Source organism: Anomaloglossus baeobatrachus, chromosome 7 (assembly GCF_048569485.1).
Source record: "Anomaloglossus baeobatrachus isolate aAnoBae1 chromosome 7, aAnoBae1.hap1, whole genome shotgun sequence".
Lineage (NCBI taxonomy): Eukaryota > Metazoa > Chordata > Amphibia > Anura > Aromobatidae > Anomaloglossus > Anomaloglossus baeobatrachus.
This window is the reverse complement of record NC_134359.1, coordinates 4315906-4336890: the sequence shown is the minus strand read 5'-3', so window position 1 is coordinate 4336890 and position 20985 is coordinate 4315906. Positions and strand designations below refer to the sequence as shown.

At 51.6% G+C, this 20985-nt stretch overlaps 1 protein-coding gene across 2 annotated transcripts in view; it reads left to right on the top strand.

The window, feature by feature from the left end:
- The window catches only part of EN1 (engrailed homeobox 1), a 116967-nt gene extending 99306 nt beyond the window's left edge, over positions 1 to 17661 (top strand). Inside the window, exon 2 of one of the 2 annotated variants that reach the window (XM_075318733.1) lies at positions 17172 to 17661. In XM_075318733.1, the coding sequence (XP_075174848.1) occupies positions 17172 to 17488 (317 nt within the window). In that variant the 3' untranslated portion in view covers positions 17489 to 17661. Of the gene's footprint in view, positions 1 to 17135 lie in introns of both variants that reach the window. The other variant, XM_075318732.1, reaches the window with a different exon arrangement.
- Positions 17662 to 20985: the final 3324 nt, after the last annotated feature.

The window sequence follows — 20985 nt, the reverse complement described above, 5'->3', positions numbered from 1 at the left end:
GGGATAAAGTCAACCTCTTAGCTTTGTCATGGGTCACAGGAAATGGCCTTTTATTTGTCCACATCTGAGGGACAGAGATCTGGCTGCTGTGTGTAGACGGTGTTGAGTAGGGTGTCCCTGGAAAAATGCAGGTTTGTGAGGAAAGTGCAGGCGTAGACATGATGTTGCCTTCATCCAACGTTGGTGCTATCGATGTCTGAGAGAGCTGTACACACGCACTTGTTTCCCCTTCGAAACCCACTGACGACCTATCAAGCAAACTGCCTGTTGCGGTTACAGTGGTGGAAGTTGTGCATGGAAAACCAGGTGTGACAGCTGTCCCCACAGTCCTAGAAGATGAAGAGCGCGCGGATGCACTGGAAGGGGCAGGCGGTAGATGGTTCGCTCCGCTAGGCCGCATTGCAGCATTGCAGCATGGTGAGCTTCCCACTGGGACATATGATATTTAATCATGTGACGATTCATGGAAGTTGTCAAACTGCTGAGGTTTTGCCCACTACTAACAGAATCACGACAAATTTTAAATATCACATGATTTGGGCAATCTTTTGCTATGTCAAAAAAGGACCAGGCTAGGCAAGGCTTAGAGGGCATGCGACCTGCTGATCCACCCCGACTAGTGCTCAGAGGCAGAGTGGTGGCTGAGGATGCAGTTGTAGACGTGCTACCAGTACTCCGACTCTGTCCAGGAAGGCGCAAGGTAACTTCGTCGTCAGTTGCATCCTCCTCCACCGCCTCGGTTGACCTCCGCGAGTGCCTGACTGTGGGTTGACAGTAGGTGGGATCTAGAACTTCCTCATCAAGCGTTGTGTTTGCACTCCCCTCGCCCTCAGACCGAGCCTCTTCCTGCCATGACTGAATAGTTAAGTTGTCATCCCAATCTGGTTTCTGCGTCTCATCGTCATCAGTATGTTCCTCATTGTCAATAACAACAGGTGTTACAGTTTGTGAATAAGGGTCAACATTATGCTCAGAAACTTGGTCCTCACGGCCTGAATCAGAGTCACAAAGGTTCTGGGCATCACTGCAGACCATTATCTGGTCTGTACTCACTGTAGCTTGGGAGCAGACCTCTGATTCCCAGGCTATAGTGTGACTGAACAGCTCTGCAGACTCAGCCATCTCAGTTTCACCATACTGTGCAGGGCGGATGGAGACTTGAGAGCTGAGAGAAAGCAAGTGTGATTGGGATGACAACTCAGAGGACTGGTGTTTTTTGGATGCGGTAGTTGAGGTGGCGGAGAGGGCACTTGTTGGACCACTTGAGATCCATTCAAGCATTTTCTTTTTTTGGCCATCATCTACCTTTGTTCCAGTTGTTCGTGTCCGTAAAAAAGGGAGCACATCGGATTGTCCACGGAAAGTACTAGACATCTTACTTTTGCTGGAAGATGGTCTATCTTCAGCAGATGTTAATGGAGCTTTGCCACCTTCCCCACGGACAAACCCTTTTTTTCCCTTTTCCAACACGCCTCTTCCCCTTTCCACCAGCATCTGTCATTTTGCCACTCATTTTGATTGCGACAAGATTGTGCACTTAAAATGTGGTAGCAAAAATTTACAGGTGGTGTAGATTGCAGCGGTGGTCTATCTTTATTAACAGCAGAATAAACAACAATAACTATCCCTGACAATGCAACTACGGCCCTTAAACTGGCAGCATAGTTTGCTATTAGAATGGCTTAGTAACAATGAGTTTGAGTGTGCAATGCAGAGGTGCTGCAAATAGATTTGCACTAGTGGGACACTAATGGAAGTCCAACAGCCACTTTTAGGATGCCACTAAGTTTCCTCAGTGTTTGCTAGTATAATGGCTTAGTAACAATGAGCTTGAGTGTGCAAAGGGCTGGAGGGTACAGTGGCAGGGTAGTGGGTCTGTGTAGAGGAAAGGAAGCCTCACTTTCTATCCCTCCTAATGGTGAAATGCAGCAAGGAAGTCCCTGAGCTTAGCTACACAGACGCTTTTATCTGTAGCTGTTAAAAACTCTTTCCAGGGACCTGACTGTCACCTATGGCTCTGAGCCTGCTGTTATTAGCCCTTACAAGGGCTAATAGAAACTTCTATCCCTAGCAGGACTGTCGACAGGAGCGGCGTCAGCGGTGACTGACACCCAGACGCAGAAGGCAGATAATGGCGTCCTGATGGGCAGATACCCGTTTTTATAATGCAGGGACATGTGACATGTACATCCTATCACACATGCCGTTGCTTCTCTGGCTAAAAGACCACTTAGCTGTGTGTGTGTCTGGGATTGGCTGACATGCTGGCCCGCCCCACTACACGCGCGCGCTTAGGGAAGGAAGACAAGGAACAGTAATCTGAATGCTCTGTTCCCGCACACTATACGCTGAAATTTCATAATAGTGTGAGTCACAGAGTGACTTACACTATTACAGCGGAAAGCCGGCTAGTAATTAGCTTGGCTTTTTGCTGCTAGAACCGTTCTCGAACGTAACTAGAACTATCGAGCTTTAGCAAAAAGCTTGAGTTCTAGTTCGATCTAGAACAGCCCCCAAAATCACTCGAACCGCGAACTGGAGAACCACGAACCACGCTCAATTCTTGTGATGATGCCGTAATCAGCGTGACCGTGCCGCTGCTGTGTGTACTGAAACGCTTCATGCTCAGGATGACAGAGGAAGCTTTATGTGTGGACCAGGTGGAGATGGAGGAGAAAATACACAGAGTGATACTGCCCAGCCTCATCCCATCTTCACAGTATGGACTGGGTGATAATGAGGAGGAGGAGGCGGCTGAGGAGGATCAGGAGACGATTGCCTACCTAACAGAGGGTACTACCCACATCAGCTTAATAAACGTCTGTTTATCGTGGATCCCCTGAAGGAGGAGGAGATGGACAGTCCTCCTGGTGGGGACAGGAAAGTCTTGTGTGTTGGACATCTGGCACCCATGGCTGACTTTATGTCCCTCTGCTTCTCCTGAGACACTCGGGTTATACGCATTTTGGGCAACACTGATTACTGATTGTTATTCATTTTCAACCAATGATACAAGGAGAACTTTCCATCTGTCCTTATTGCGGTGCAGAGGGTTAGTAAAATGGTATAAAACCAGAAGGCCCTATTGGAACTGTGACGCCCTGGCAAAACCAGGTAGTCACAGATGACTGTACCCCCCATTAAGGGTACAGAAATCGCTTAGGTGGCAGACAGCTCTGTAGGGCCACAGGAGACGGCGACTCGGTTGCGGGAGACCCGAAGTGGACTGGGACAGGGTCGTAGCCCGCCGGTACAGTCGTAGGGAATCCGGTCCAGAGGCCGTGCATGAGCGGGGTACCTGAACCCTAGGATGAGGCAAGCTTCAAGCCCCTTGTTTAATTAACCAGCAGGACAAGTTACCAGGCCTTGTTCCCATAGAGAGAAGCACAGATAGAGCAGACCGGCAGCCCAACGCGGGGGACAGGGTGTCCGCCAAGAACCCATTGAAGTCCCATGGGTTAGTGTCTGCGGGCAACGGCTACCTCTGCATCCAAAACTGCAAGGGAGCGGATTTCTCCCGTTCCACGTGGGGTTAATCCATACACTACAAAAACACGAGTGCAGGAGGAAGGGCCCCTACACTGCCAACCCAGGTGCGGGACCAGCACACCCCTTCAGAGGCAACCGGCATCCGGCCATGGTTTGCAATACAGACTTGGTGTGAATTCTTCTTAATTGTGAGTATACCGGTGTCATCCGGTCCAACCTGTCGATAGTGCCCCAGCCCTGCTCCTCACCCGCACCTGGGCCCCGGGACAACACCTCTCCCCTACCCGTGGAGGGGATACCACCTTGCTGACCCAATGTCATCTGTTCCGGACGCCGGCCCCGAGAGGCAGCAGCGGTGCCACCATCCCATCACCGCAACCCACGGGTGGCGTCACAGACAATCTCCCCAGTAAATACCCCCCTCTTTCACTGTGTGCGTGGACGGGCGGTTGCGCGAGCCCCGGGTCCGGTCACCACTTGAGCCTCAGACACGATCCCGGACACGAGCGTCACTCGAGCATCCCCGGTTGCCGCAGCGGAGGCGGCACCCATCTGCGACAGCAGAAAAACTGGCGTCACGAACAGGATTCTTTCCCAATCAGTAGATGCCGTGCACCTTACCTTGAAATACGTGAAGCACTCCAAAATCTTGAACTGCCGCCATCTTGCCCGCCATATTTGGCGCCAAAACTACAACAATGTCACCGTCTTCTCCGAAAAAGGTGCAAAGCCAAAGCCCCGCCCCCTAAGAACGCGTGCGGAACTCAGTGACTCCCAAAGCCGGAAGTCGCAAAGGACAGTGGGTCTCGCGAGACTGCTGTTGAAAACCAAGGGGGAGCGGCATGTAAACCGAGAAGATAAAAGGCAAAGACACCAGGACTTTTCCAAATCCCGTTCCTAGACAAGCGGGCGGCAGGATGTCTCAGGGGTCCGACAACCAGCAAGTGGAGAGGCCGCCGATTGGATTGAAGCGCAGATGGAGAAGATGTGCCGGAGAATACAGGTCCAGGCACATTTCATCATGACGCGGTGGACCACCGAGATAAAGGGACTGGCTGCAGCTGTCCGGGCGTGCAAAATGGCCTTGGAGGAGCGGCTAAGCAGTGACCCACACCCCTATGTTCCTCAGGAACGGGCCATCCCGGCTGAGGGGTCCGGCCTGCCCCCGTCCCCCACGTCGTCTCCCTCACCGCCCGTTACCGCGGCTAGCACCCCGATCGTCCCGCTACCCCAAATAACGGCAGCGGGACCCGACTTGTGTAAAGAAAAGGACCCAGCAATGGGCACCTCGGGCCTGACCTGCACCACCGACCCGGCACCCGTCTCGGTCTTGAGCCAGGCCGCAACCCTGACGACATCCCATCTGGCCCCGAGCCAGGCCGCAAGCCTGATGACGACATCCCCGGCCTCGGCAGTCCGCCCGGCCGCAGCAGAGATGACGACGTCTCCGTCAGTCTACCCGGCCGCAGTGGAAGCGGAACCCCTCCGGAAGTCTGCCGGCCACTCCGAAATACCCCGTCCCGGCTGTGGAGCAGCAGGCATGTACCTGCCGAGAGGAGGAGCAGGCCACTGAGCGATGGGGCCCACGGCAGAGAGAGAGTCCGGTTGTCGCCGGCACCGAGGGCATCCGAGTGGGCCTGGCTCCGGAGCAGGAGACAGAGCACGGAACCCGTGGCCCATACTGGGAGCAGCAACAACAACAGCTGCAAAGGAAGATTGCTGCCCGAGAAAAATGAAAGGCGGATGTGCTTGCCCATACTTATAGAGAAAAGGACAACCTACGCCAAGCCACTTTCCGTCACAAGGGCCCGACCTACAGAGTGCAGGTTCGCCATTTTGACCCCCAGAAAGGGTGGGGGTTCATCTATGAGGCGGGACTGGATGCCGAAATATTCGTGTCCCGGAGGGATGTAGCCCCGCATTTACCCATTGGCCAGCCAGACCGCAATCTGGAGCCCAGCGATATGGTCAGCTACACCCGACACTGTGGAGAGCTGGGTTGGTTTGCCCTTGATGTAAAGAAGGGGGTAGTAGTAATCGAAACCCCCTGCCTCGCCTCCCACCGTTTCTTATATGAAGATAAAAAGTGAGGTAGCGGTTCCCGACTGCCTTTATTTACAGTTGTTATGAAAATTGTTTTACCCCGGTTTAATAGTTAAAATATGTTCCATGGTGTCAGGGCTGACGACACCGCCCCAAAAACTTTCTTGGGTCATGTAAATAACCCCCCCATCTACCTTCTTGTTACTCACCACCAGAAGGCGGCACCCGCTGGAGAGGAAGATTGGAGGAAGGGCCTGCGATGGAGTCGGCCGAGGCCCAGTCGCCACGGAAACCGGTGACTACCATCCAGGCCAAAGGGTTCTGGTCCAAGGGACCCTTTGGGGTGACAATTGGTGCAAAATTTTGACCTGGACACCAACAAAGACACCCACCAAAACCCGGGATGGTGTGACACCCGACTAGCGGTGGCACCAAGGGAGGGTACAGGTGTTTTGGGTGGGGAAAAAGGGGTAGATGACAACAGTTACATAACGTTTAAGATTTGTGCCTCCCATAAAGGGAAGAAATGTTTTTTATATGTTTTAAATATTGTTTTTTACCTTCTTTCCAGTTCCTGAAAAAATATATATCGGCGCAGGACAGCCCGCGGACGGGCTGTGTCTTACCAAGGGGGAGTGTGATGCCCTGGCAAAACCAGGTAGTCACAGATGACTGTACCCCCCCACCAAGGGTAGAGAAATTGCCTCCTCCTTGGGAATTTACACCACACACCTCACACACGGGAACACCAGCCACATATCCTAGTCGCCCCCCCCATGACACACAGGACACACCAGTGGGCGGGACCAGATGGATGGGAATGCCCACCTAGGGGTCTTGAGGTGACAGGGGGTGGGAACCAGTTAGTCTAGTCTAGTCTAGAGTAGAGTTGAGTTCAGTCTGGAGTTGGAGCTGAAGAGAGTCGGAGCGCAGAGTGGTCAGGGTTGGGGCACTTGGACCATGGGAGGACCAACTAGGTGGCAGACGGCTCTGTAGGGCCACAGGAGATGGCGACTCTGTCGCGGGAGACCCGAAGTGGACCGGGGCAGGGTCGTAGCCCGCCAGTACTGACAGAGGGAATCCGGTCCAGAGGCCGTGCACGGGCGGGGTACCTGGACTCTAGGACGAGGCAAGCTTCAAGCCCCTTGTTAATTAACCAGCGGGACAAGGTACCAGGCCTTGTAACCGAAGAGAGAAGCACAGATAGAGCAGACCGGCAGCCCAACGCGGGGGACAGGGTGTCCGCTAAAAACCCATTGAAGTCCCACGGGTCAGCGTCTGCGGGCAACGGCTCCCTCTGCATCCAAAACTGCAAGGGTGCGGATTTCTCCCGTTCCATGCGGGGTTAATCCATACACCACAAAAACACGAGTGCAGGAGTAAGGGCCCCTACACTGCCAACCCGGGTGCGGGACCAGCACACCCCTCCAGAGGCAACCGGCATCCGGCCATGGTTTACAATACAGACTTGGTGTGAATTCTTCTTAATTGTGAGTACACCGGTGTCATCCGGTCCAACCTGTCGACAGCGCTCCAGCCCTGCTCCTCACCCGCACCTGGGCCCCTGGACAACACCTTTCCCCTACCCATGGAGGGGACACCACCTTGCTGCCCCAACGTCATCGGTCCCGGACGCCGGCCCCGAGAGGCAGCGGCGGTGCCACTATCCCATCACCGCAACCTACGGGTGGCGTCACAGACAATCTCCCCTGTAAATACCCCCCTCTTTCACTGTGTGCGTGGACGGGCGGTTGCGCGAGCCCCGGGTCCGGTCACCACTTGAGCCCCAGACACGATCCCGGACCCGAGCATCACTCGAGCAGCCCCGGCACCCGTTCGCGACAGTACAAAAACTGGCATCACAAACAGGATTCTTACCCCATCAGTAGATGCCGTGCACCTTGCCTTGAAATCCGTGAAGCGCTCCAAAATCTTGAACTGCCGCTATCTTGCCCGCCATATTTGGCGCCAAAACTACAACAACGTTACCGTCTTCCCCGAAAAAAGGTGCAAAGCCGAAGCCCCGCCCCCTAAGAACGCGGGCGGAACTCAGTGACTCCCAAAGCCGGAAGTCGCAAAGGACAGTGGGTCTCGCGAGACTGCTGTTGAAAACCAAGGGGGAGCGGCATGTAAACCGAGAAGATAAAAGGTAAAGACACCAGGACTTTGCCAAATCCCGTTCTTGGACAAGCGGGCGGCAGGATGTCTCAGGGGTCCGGCAACCAGCAAGTGGAGAGGCCCGTTCCCGGGACCGCCAACTGGATTGAAGCGCAGACGGAGAAGATGTGCCGGAGAATACAGGTCCAGGCACATTTCATCATGACGCGGTGGACCACCGAGATGAGGGGCCTGGCTGCAGCTGTCCGGGCGCGCGAGATGGCCTCGGAGGAGCGGGTAAGTAGTGACCCACACCCCTATGTTCCTCAGGAACGGGCCATCCCGGCTGAGGGGTCCGGCCTGCCCCCGTCTGCCACGTCGCCTCCCTCACCGCCCGTTACCGCGGCTAGCACCCCGATTGGCCCGCTACCCCAAATAATGGCAGCGGGACCCGTCTTCTCTAAAGAAAAGGACCCAGCAATGGGGACATTGGGCCTGACCTGCACCACCGACCCGGCACCCGTCTCGGCCTTGAGCCAGGCCGTAACCCTGACGACATCCCATCTGGCCCCAAGCGCAACCCACGGGTGGTGTCACAGACAACCTCCCCTGTAAATACCCCCCTCTTTCTCTGTGTGCGTGGACGGGTGGTTGCGCGAGCCCCGGGTCCGGTCATCACTTGAGCCCCTAGTGAACATTGGGTCTCCAAGAGACATATCATATAGATAGTAGCAAAGGTAAATTTCACAACAAATTTCTTGTAATTTCCTTACGGTCCCCTTCATACACTTATACATGAAGTACATATAATGTTCTCAAGATGAGTCTGTTTTCTACTTCAGGTTGATCACTAAGGTACCATTGGTCAGCATATGTGAACCTAATTTCACCAGTCTAACCTCATATACGTTTCTTGTGGTATGTATTTCTTCATTATAATGCCTTTATACATATGTATTATGTATACTAGGGTCTCTTAATTGAACAATCATTAATTGATGATTCATACAGGTGTACATCATGGTTTTTCTGATTATTGTACAAATTGTTCAACGTCAAAAACATTGGCCGTATATTTTTTTGTTGTATGCACTACGTGTAAAATTGATTGTACATGTTTATGAGATTTGATATTGTATTTTTCTTTTGTTTTTTCAGTACATTTATTTGATAAAGGCCAGAATTGTATGGCCGAAACGTCATAATAATAGCACAGACCTTTGCATGAATAAAAAATTGGCATCAATAAGCATCAATATTCTCGTTTTTTCAATTCTTTGAGTGCCCGAGCTGACTTTCTGCACTACTGACTTTTTTCTCGGTGGCACCTAACTCATATTTGTGAGCCAGATTCTATTCTATATATCACTTGAGCCCCAGACATGATTCCGGACCAGAGTGTCACTTGAGCAGCCCCGGTTACCACAGCGGAGGCAGCACCCGTCCGCGACAGAACAACATACAAAATTTCCCATCTGATAATGCTGACGGCAGAGGTCATAAGTCCTTGGTCAACCAAGGAGGAGAGAAGAGGAGGACACATACACCGCGTCCAACAGAGGCCGGGGAACACTATCAAAGACCTGGGCCAGTTTCATTACACCCTCCCAGTGTCCAGGCCGTGATGCAGTGTGAAAAAGCAGGGAAAAATTTTATAAGATGATGAAGGAGTACCCATACCTCCCAACTTTTGAAGAAAGGAAAGAGGGATAAAGTTTGTGGTGTGTATGGCAAATTTTGCCCATGCCTCTAGCCACACCCCCTAGCCACACCCATTTGGCAGTAAGGGTTATTCAGCAGATGTCCCGGACTGTTCATTCATATTCATAGCAGCCAGAATGTTCTTATATTTCTATGTGTCACTATATGACATTGATTATTTGTGCCTATAAGGCCGTGATCACACGCTGCATAAATTCTGTTTCTATTTGTTTCTGTCTGCACCAAACAACACAATCCATTTTTGCATCATTTTTTATGCCTTTACTCCATTATTTATTATTAATAATAATAATAATTATTATTATAATTGTCCAAGCAGAGCGGATGAGACGTCCTGAATCTCCGCCGGGTGCGTGGAAAGACGCCGCTGAACTGCGCGGATTTGGTGCTTTTTTCTTTATAATCTTCAGGATTCACATCTGCACCAAACATGGATCAAATAAGAGGAACAATGCATAAAAAATACCGCAAACACCAATAATCAGAGGATTGTTATTGTGTTGTGTGGTGCGGACACCTGCAGAAAAACCGCAGCATTTACGCTGCGTGTGAACACGGCCTCAACAATACATTTTTATTACTTTTGTTATGAGTTTTAATAAAGAAAAATAATAAATTGCGCCATTTTTTCCCGCCATTCACCGATCTCCATAAATAATCTGATCGCTGCATTGTTTGTGTCGTTAGGATTACAGCGACACCAAATATGTCCATGTTATTTCCTGATTTGTGATATTTATTATTTCATAAAGTGTAATAAAATTACATTATTCTATTTTATTTTATTATTTTTAGTAATTTTATTAGAAGTAATACCGGTCACTTGCTGTGATGGGCTCCGTCGAACCCGAATCCTGTTAAAGATCAGTCCGGTTTGGTGTTCGGTGGGTTTCACCTTGTAACGGCTGTCTGTGGATCCCCTGGCTTGAAGCTATGAGGGGACCCTGGGTTTTACGAGATGTACTCTTGTCCCTATCTGCAGGTGCCGTGGTTCCGATGTGGGGTCCGGCTTGAAGCGAGGTCCCAGATCCTATATGTAACTATGCTCTAGGGCGCTGTGTGGTCAGGGAAGCTTGAAACTTTTCAAATCCAGGCAGATTCTGGAAAACCAACGTGAAGTATGATGTTCCTTAGGGTCCTGCCACCCTGTGTGGTGTCGGTTCCAAGGGGAGCGACCCCTTGATTACCCGACCCTAGCCCAGTCACCAGTGGGAACAGGGCAACCTGATGTGTATTTGAGTGTGTAATGTGCTGAAACCGGGACTGACCTCCTCAGGAACCGGGTTTAGCATTACACCCAATTTGGGCGCAATACTCTGTGGCGACTGAAGCCTCAGTAGCGCCACAATAACCAGAATCTCCCTCTTCTCACAATAAAGAACCATAGTAATCATCATTGGGAATTGTATATAAGAAGTTGGTGCTATTGACAGGATGATAATAATAGTAGTGATAAGAGTTGGGAAGCAACGTTTTCTGGGTAATATAAAGGGTTAATGACTGCTCACAGCTGCCTCTAAGCCCTAGATTAGTAATGGGAGGTATCTATGAGACCCCCATTACTAATCCTGTAAGTGAAAAGAAATAAAGGATTTTTTCATTGTTTGTGTTTATTTAAAATAACAAAGACCCCCCCATTCCCCCCCATTCTCTATCTGCAGTTTATTAGCCCCAAACACTCAGGTCCGATTTAACACTAGAACTACTGAGGTAGTCATTTTGACTACTTTGCACCATGTATTTCTATATAGGTGTCACGAGTCCAGTAGTTCTAGTGTTAACCAACACGAGGAGCCACGATGATCCTGACTCTGCTACAGACTGAAGTTGCAGTGTGTGGGCGCATTAGAGAACATGAACGTATGCTGTAGCTTAAGGCAGACACTGACTGAGCCGCAGCCATGAGCAGTGATGTAACTGAGTTTTTGTGCGGTCACAGCTGGAGGTTCCCACGGCACCCCACCTGTGCCCGCAGGTAAACTCTCCTCCAGTGAACTGATTAAACTCAGTGACCTCATCTCAAGTGAACGGAGTTCAATCAGACCTGCATCTCCTGACAGAAAACCTCACTGAAACTGCGTCAAAACATGTTTGTGCATGTTTTTTGCCAAGAGATGCAGATTTTTGCTGAAATGTATGCACCAAATTCCTGCACCAAATCTGCATCTCCTAGCAAAAAAGTGCATCAAATCGCGATGCGATTTTGATGTGTTTTTTTTTTTTGCTAGAAGATGCAGAGTTGGTGCAGGAAGTTGGTGCATACATTTCAGCAAAAATCTGCATCTCTTGGCAAAAAACATGCACAAACATGTTTTGACGCAGTTTCAGTGAGGTTTTCTGTCAGGAGATGCAGGTCTCATGAGTTCACCCGAGGTAAGGTCACTGAGTTCAATGAGGTCACTTGAGGTGAGTTTACCTATGTACACCAGTGCAGAACCATGAGAATCTCCACCTGTGTCTGCAATTGAACTCAGTGACGTCACTGCTCACAGCTGCGGCTAAGTCAGTCTCTGCCTGAAGCCATAGCAAGCTGTCATGTTCTGTAATATGCCCGCACGCTGACACTTCAGGATGTTGCAGAGCCGGGATCTTCATGGGACCTCATGTGGATCATCCGACAATGGGTCAATTACAAACGCCAGGAAAACAGATGACTAATAGCAATCCACTAACAGGTCAGGCTTCCATAGACTGCAATGTTAAAATAAACCCAGAAAATCAATATTTTCAAAACTTAGAAAAAAGTTATGTTTGCAGAACCTTTGTGCTAACGGAAGATTATAGAACGTATGAACTCAGCCTTATGGTGATAATGGTGATAATGCTCCCCTCCTTATCAGTGGCCCCTTCTTATCTGCACCTTTCATCAGTGTTTCTAGTTCTTTTTACACACCCCTTCATTTGTTTTACCCCTTTTTTTTGCACACCTCTTCATCACTGTCTCCCTCTTTTCTTGCACACTCCTTCATCACTGTCTCCCTCTTTTCTTGCACACTCCTTCATCACTGTCTCCCTCTTTTCTTGCACACCTCTTCATCCTTGTCGCCCTCTTTTCTTGTGTAACGGGGGCAGGGGGTGCCTCAGGGGGTGTAGTCGGGTCCCCTCGCCTTGTGGGCCGCAGGCTGAACCCCGGCCCGGCCGTTACCTGCAAAACAGGTGTGTTGTTGGGGCAGAGTGTGGATGCATGGGGCCCATTCATGACAGCGTTCTTTCTGTGCTCTCCAGCTCCTTCTTCACTTTCAGGAAAGAGACAATTGCAGGCAGCAGATAAACCAAACACCGATTTATTAAACAAAGCTTCCATCTTTCTGTTTGCAGCAGGCTTACTTTAGTACGTTACAAGTTACAAGTCCTTTCTACGAAAACGGTTTCCTTTTTCTCTACAGGCACTTTCCTTTGCCTGCAGGGGCCAATTGTTATCCCCCTAGCAGTGGTACTCCTATCCCGATTTTAGTCCAGCCCTTTCCCAGGGATTTGTATTGAACTAGGGGACGGCTCCAGTACTCACTACCGGCTCCGGATTAGCTCCAACTTCTCCGCTCCACTGCCACAGCACCCACTCCTGCACTCTGCCCCGGCACTTCTCCTCAGCTCTCTCATGTTACATCTCACAGCACACCGGACTCTGCATTCAGAACCCTTCCTTCCCCACCTAGGCTGCCCTGCCCCTTCCTTCCCTGCCACTGTTACCAGGGGAACCACTGCTCTACACTGGCACCTAGTGGGGAAACAGTTTATGGCAGGTAACATTTTACCATCAACATTTACAATTTGCCACCATACTACTGTGGCGTCTTCAGGGGGGGGAAAAAACGCTCCTTCACTACCAGGGGTCCGACTACCCCTTACATTCCTCCCCTCTTTAACCTCAGCCTCCTGGCGAGGTTCGTACCTGCAAAACAACACATGTAGGAAAACACAATACTTAAAACACATAGACTGGCACACAAGTTTGGTGCCCGGAGTCCCTCCAGGGAAGCTCCCGGTCTTAGTCGCACATCTGCCCGGAGGCCCTCCTCAGGCGCTCCTGGTCTTAGCTGACCTTCTGCCCGGAGGCTATTTCCAAGCGCTCCCGGTCTTTGGGTGCGCAGAAAACAACAGGACAACAAGATTCCTTCTTAACAGTCACGGAAGGAGTCCACGCACAGTTCTGCATTAAGCTCCTCCCGGGTTCAGTACTTTTAACGTTGCTTGAGCTGTAACATTCGCTGGCTCCTAACAGCAAACAGACGTCTCTTCCGGATGACCACCTCTTCACGCTGGGTGGTATGCACGCAGCCATTCGGCCCGCTGGGCCCTCACATGGACGGAGAGGGACTGTCCAGGTAAGCGGGGTAGCCTACGAAACGGCTCATAACCCGGTGGCTCCGGTACTTCCTTCTCCGGTTCAGGCCCTTCAGCCTCCTGCGGGGGTGAGGGGGTAGCTGGACGGGACCGCAGTGGGCTGCAGACAACAACTACCGGGTGCGACACCATACTCTGATGTATCACCAGTAATGCCGATGCTTCTCTTGGCTTGTCTCCAGCCGTAGGTTCGGCGGCCGCTTTTGGCGCGACCGTCGGGGTACTCTTCAGCCCACAGGCTTCAGCGAGCGCTTGCTTATGCTGAGCGCGCCACGCTCTGTTCTCCATTCTGCTTGGTCCAGGTATTGGAGTTTGCTTCTTCTTCCACTGCCAGGGTTGCAATCGCGCCGGGGAAGGTGGAGGCGGTTCTTCTTTTCCCGCTTCTGCCCATACTCCGCCCCCGGCCTCACCCACCAGGTCGGCACAGCGTTTGCGACGCCTCTTCTTTCTTGCGGCGCCGCCCACGTCTCTAGACCTCTGCAGTATCTCGGGGCAAGCACCTCCCCTCTTTGGGCGGTGCACTCCGGGCTTCTTCCTTACAGGCCAGCCCAGCACTTTTCGTTTGGCGCCCACTTTTCGCGCCTTCACTAAATCCATGAGGACGGCCGCCATCTTGCCGCCATCTTGTGGCCTGTTCAGTACATCAGGCACCACTTGGTCTCTGCTCGGGGTTTCTCTTCTGCGGGCTTGATCCTGCCGACTACGCCAAAATGTAACGGGGGCAGGGGGCGCCTCAGGGGGTGTAGTAGGGTCCCCTCGCCTTGTGGGCCGCAGGCTGAACCCCGGCCCGGTCGTTACCTGCAAAACAGGTGTGTTGTTGGGGCAGAGTGTGGATGCATGGGGCCCATTCATGACAGCGTTCTTTCTGTGCTCTCCAGCTCCTTCTTCACTTTCAGGAAAGAGACAATTGCAGGCAGCAGATAAACCAAACACCGATTTATTAAACAAAGCTTCCATCTTTCTGTTTGCAGCAGGCTTACTTTAGTACGTTACAAGTTACAAGTCCTTTTCTACGAAAACGGTTTCCTTTTTCTCTACAGGCACTTTCCTTTGCCTGCAGGGGCCAATTGTTATCCCCCTAGCAGTGGTACTCCTATCCCGATTTTAGTCCAGCCCTTTCCCAGGGATTTGTATTGAACTAGGGGACGGCTCCAGTACTCACTACCGGCTCCAGATTAGCTCCAACTTCTCCGCTCCACTGCCACAGCACCCACTCCTGCACTCTGCCCCGGCACTTCTCCTCAGCTCTCTCCTGTTACATCTCACAGCACACCGGACTCTGCATTCAGAACCCTTCCTTCCCCACCTAGGCTGCCCTGCCCCTTCCTTCCCTGCCACTGTTACCAGGGGAACCACTGCTCTACACTGGCACCTAGTGGGGAAACAGTTTATGGCAGGTAACATTTTACCATCAACATTTACAATTTGCCACCATACTACTGTGGCGTCTTCAGGGGGGGGGGGGGGGGGAAACGCTCCTTCACTACCAGGGGTCCGACTACCCCTTACACTTGCACACCTCTTCATCACTGTCTCCCTCTATTTTTGCACACCTCTTCATCCTTGTCGCCCTCTGTTTTTACACACCTCTTCATCACTGTCTCCCTCTTTTCTTGCACACCTCTTCATCCTTGTCTCCCTCTTTTCTTGCACATCTCTTCATCCTTGTCTCCCTCTGTTTTTGCACACCTCTTCATCCCTGTCTCCCTCTGTTTTTGCACACCTCTTCATCACTGTCTCCCTCTGTTTTTGCACACCTCTTCATCACTGTCTCCCTCTGTTTTTGCACACCTCTTCATCACTGTCTCCCTCTGTTTTTGCACACCTCTTCATCACTGTCTCCCTCTGTTTTTGCACACCTCTTCATCACTGTCTCCCTTTTTTGTCACACCTCTTCATCACTGTCTCCCTTTTTTGTCACACCTCTTCATCACTGTCTCCCTCTGTTTTTGCACACCTCTTCATCACTGTCTCCCTCTGTTTTTGCACACCTCTTCATCACTGTCTCCCTCTTTTTGCACACCTCTTCATCCTTGTCTCCCTCTGTTTTTGCACACCTCTTCATCACTGTCTCCCTCTTTTTGCACACCTTTTCATCACTGTCTCCCTCTGTTTTTGCACACCTCTTCATCACTGTCTCCCTCTTTTTGCACACCTTTTCATCACTGTCTCCCTCTGTTTTTGCACACCTCTTCATCACTGTCTCCCTCTTTTTGCACACCTCTTCATCACTGTCTCCCTCTGTTTTTGCACACCTCTTCATCACTGTCTCCCTTTTTTGTCACACCTGTTCATCCCTGTCTCCCTCTGTTTTTGCACACCTCTTCATCACTGTCTCCCTTTTTTGTCACACCCCTTCACCACTGTTGCACTCTTTTTTGAAGACCCCTACATGAGTGTTGCCCTTTTATTTGCACACCTCTTCATCACTGTCTCCTTTTTTTGCACACCCTTTAACCACTGTCTCCCTTTTTTTTTGCACACCCTTTCACCACTGTCTCTTTTTTTTGCACACCCTTTCATCACTGTTTCCCTCTTTTTTTTGCACACCTCTTCATTCTTCTCGCCCTCTTTTTTTGCACACCTGTTATTCACTGTCTCCCTCTTTTTGCACACCTCTTCATCACTGTCTCCCTTTTTTTGCACACCTCTTCATCCCTGTCTCCCTCTTTTTGCACACCCTTTCATCACTGTCTCCCTTTTTTGTCACACCCCTTCACCACTGTTGCACTCTTTTTTGAAGACCCCTACATGAGTGTTACCCTTTTATTTGCACACCTCTTCATCCCTGTCTCCTTTTTTTGCACACCCTTTCATCACTGTCTCTTTTTTTTGCACACCCTTTCACCACTGTCTCACTTTTTTTTGGCACACCTCTTCATCACTGTTTCCCTCTTTTTTTTTTTTTGCCCACCCCTTAATCACTGTCTCCCTTTTTTTCTGCACACCTCTTCATCGTGGTCTCCTTTTTTTGCACACCTGTTCATCACTGTCTCCCTCTTTTTGCACACTCCTTCATCACTGTCTCCCTCTTTTTGCACACCCTTTCATCACTGTCTCCCTTTTTTGTCACACCGCTTCACCACTATTGCCCTCTTTTTTGAAGACCCTTATATGAGTGTTTGCCTTTTATTTGCACACCCCTTCATCCCTGTCTCCCTCTGTTTTAGCACACCCTTTCATCACTGTCTCCTTTTTCTTTCACACCCTTTCATCACTGTCTCCCTTTTTTTTGCGCACCCTTTCATCACTGTCTCCCTCTTTTTTTTGCACACCTCTTCATCACTGTCACCCTTTTTCTGTTCCACACCTCTTCATCACCGTCTCCCTTTTATGTCACACCACTTCACTACTGTCGCCCTCTTTTTTTAAGACCCCTACATGAGTGTTTCCCTTTTATTTGCACACCTCTTCATCACTGTCTCCCTCTTTTTTTGCAGACCCCTTCATCAGTGTACCCCTCCTCTTTTCTGCAGGACCCCGCACTCGGAAGCTGAAGAAGAAGAAAAGCGATAAAGAGGATAAGCGGCCCCGCACTGCCTTTACTGCAGAGCAGCTGCAGCGGCTAAAGGCTGAATTCCAGGCCAACCGGTACATCACGGAGCAGCGGCGCCAGACCTTAGCCCAAGAGCTCAACCTCAACGAATCTCAGATCAAGATCTGGTTCCAAAATAAGAGGGCAAAGATCAAGAAAGCATCGGGTCTGAAGAATGGGCTGGCACTGCACCTGATGGCGCAGGGTCTGTACAACCACTCCACGACTACCGTGCAGGACAAGGAGGACAGCGACTAGGGCGGCACTGTGGATCAGAGACACTGTATAGACTGAAACCACCCGGAGCAACTGCCCTAACAAGCCAAAGATTTTATTATGCCGATGATGATGAGGAAGGTGATGAGGAGCGATTGTACCGATGGTCACCACAGGCTGTAATTTATTTTATAATAAAGTGATTATTCCATGAATCCAGATCTCACTGCGAATACACCCAGGAAAGAAGAGGGCAATCCAGGGAATGGGGGCTGCAGAGAATGAAAAGGGGAGCAACGGAGAAGGGAAAGGGGCGACACACAAATTGTGGGAGGCTTTCTCTCAAATAGTTCAGATGTATACAATTTGGAGCACGTGGTTCCCAACCTCCTCACCTTCAGAACTGCATTCAACTCTGCGAAATGATTGCAAGCCACATCCAGCGCCAACACAGAACCTCACAGCAGGGGCAATCAGAACCCCACAGCAGGGGCAATCATAACCACACAGCAGGGGCAATCAGATCCACACAGCAGGGGCAATCAGAACCCCACAGCAGGGGCAATCATAACCACACAGCAGGGGCAATCAGATCCACACAGCAGGGGAAATCATAACCCCACAGCAGGGGCAATCAGAACCTCACAGCAGGGGCAATCAGAACCCCACAGCAGGGGCAATCAGAACCCCACAGCAGGGGCAATCAGAACCCCACAGCAGGGGCAATCATAACCACACAGCAGGGGCAATCAGATCCACACAGCAGGGGCAATCAGAACCCCACAGCAGGGGCAATCATAACCACACAGCAGGGGCAATCAGATCCACACAGCAGGGGAAATCATAACCCCACAGCAGGGGCAATCAGAACCTCACAGCAGGGGCAATCAGAACCCCACAGCAGGGGCAATCAGAACCCCACAGCAGGGGCAATCAGAACCCCACAGCAGGGGCAATCAGAACCCCACAGCAGGGGCAATCATAACCCCACAGCAGGGGCAATCAGAACCCCACAGCAGGGGCAATCAGAACCCCACAGCAGGGGCAATCAGAACCCCACAGCAAGGGAAATCATAACCCCACAGCAGGGGCAATCATAAACCCACAGCAGGGGAAATCAGATCCACACAGCAGGGGCAATCAGAACCCCACAGCAGGGGCAATCAGAACCCCACAGCAGGGGCAATCAGATCCACACAGCAGGGGCAATCAGAACCCCACAGCAGGGGAAATCAGATCCACACAGCAGGGGCAATCAGAACCCCACAGCAGGGGCAATCAGAACCCCACAGCAGGGGCAATCAGATCCACACAGCAGGGGCAATCAGAACCCCACAACAGGGGCAATCAGAACCCCACAGCAGGGGCAATCAGAACCCCACAGCAGGGGCAATCAGAACCACACAGCAGGGGCAATCAGAACCCCAAAGCAGGGGCAATCAGAACCCCACAGCAGGGGCAATCAGATCCACACAGCAGGGGCAATCATAACCCCACAACAGGGGAAATCAGAACCCCACAGCAGGGGCAATCAGAACCCCACAGCAGGGGCAATCAGAACCCCACAGCAGGGGCAATCAGAACCCCACAGCAGGGGCAATCAGAACCACACAGCAGGGGCAATCAGAACCCCACAGCAGGGGCAATCATAACCACACAGCAGGGGCAATCAGAACCCCACAGCAGGGGCAATCATAACCACACAGCAGGGGCAATCATAAACCCACAGCAGGGGAAATCATAACCTCACAGCAGGGGCAATCAGAACCTCACAGCAGGGGCAATCAGAACCCCACAGCAGGGGCAATCAGAACCCCACAGCAAGGGCAATCAGAACCCCACAGCAGGGGCAATCAAATCCACAGCAGGGGCAATCATAAACCCACAGCAGGGGAAATCATAACCCCACAGCAGGGGCAATCAGAACCTCACAGCAGGGGCAATCAGAACCCCACAGCAGGGGCAATCAGAACCCCACAGCAGGGGCAATCAGAACCCCACAGAAGGGGCAATCAGAACCCCACAGCAGGGGCAATCAGAACCCCACAGCAGGGGCAATCAGATCCACACAGCAGGGGCAATCAGAACCCCACAGCAGGGGCAATCAGATCCACACAGCAGGGGCAATCATAACCCCACAGCAGGGGCAATCAGATCCACACAGCAGGGGCAATCAGAACCCCACAGCAGGGGAAATCAGATCCACACAGCAGGGGCAATCAGAACCCCACAGCAGGGGCAATAAGAACCTCACAGCAGGGGCAATCAGATCCACACAGCAGGGGCAATCAGAACCCCACAGCAGGGGCAATCATAACCCCACAGCAGGGGCAATCAGAACCCCACAGCAGGGGCAATCAGAACCCCACAGCAGGGGCAATCATAACCACACAGCAGGGGCAATCAGATCCACACAGCAGGGGCAATCAGAACCCCACAGCAGGGGCAATCAGAACCCCACAGCAGGGGCAATCAGATCCACACAGCAGGGGCAATCAGAACCCCACAGCAGGGGCAATCATAACCACACAGCAGGGGCAATCATAACCCCACAGCAGGGGCAATCAGAACCCCACAGCAGCGGCAATCAGAACCCCACAGCAGGGGCAATCAAAACCCCAAAGCAAGGGCAATCAGAACCCCACAGCAGGGGCAATCAGAACCCCACAGCAGCGGCAATCAGAACCCCAAAGCAGGGGCAATCAGAACCTCACAGCAGGGGAAATCATAACCCCACAGCAGGGGCAATCAGAACCCCACAGCAGCGGCAATCATAACCCCACAGCAGGGGCAATAAGAACCCCACAGCAGGGGCAATCAGATCCACACAGCAGGGGCAATCAGAACCCCACAGCATAAGCAATCAGAACCCCACAACAGGGACAATCAGAACCCCACAGCAAGGGCAATCAGAACCCCACAGCAAGGGCAATCAGAACCCCACAGCAAGGGCAATCAGAACGCCACAGCAGGGGCAATCAGAACCCCACAGCATAAGCAATCAGAACCCCACAGCAGGGGCAATCAGATCCACACAGCAGGGGCAATCATAACCCCACAGCAGGGGCAATCAGAACCCCACAGCAGGGGCAATCAGATCCACACAGCAGGGGCAATCAGAACCCCATAACAGGGGCAATCAGAACCCCATAGCAGGGGCAATCAGAACCCCACAGCAGAAGCAATCAGAACCCCACAGCAGGGGCAATCAGAAACCAACAGCAGGGGCAATCAGAACCCCACAACAGGGGCAATCAGAACCCCACAGCAGGGGCAATCAGAACCCCACAGCAGGGGCAATCAGAACCCCACAACAAGGGAAATCAGAACCCCACAACAGAAGCAATCAGAACCCCACAGCAGGGGCAATCAGAACCCCAGAGCAGGGGCAATAAGAACGCCACAACAGAAGCAATCAGAACCCCACAGCAGGGGCAATCAGAACCCCATAGCAGGGGCAATCAGAACCCCACAGCAGGGGCAATTATAACCAAACAGCAGGGGCAATCAGAACCACACAGCAGGGGCAATCAGAACCT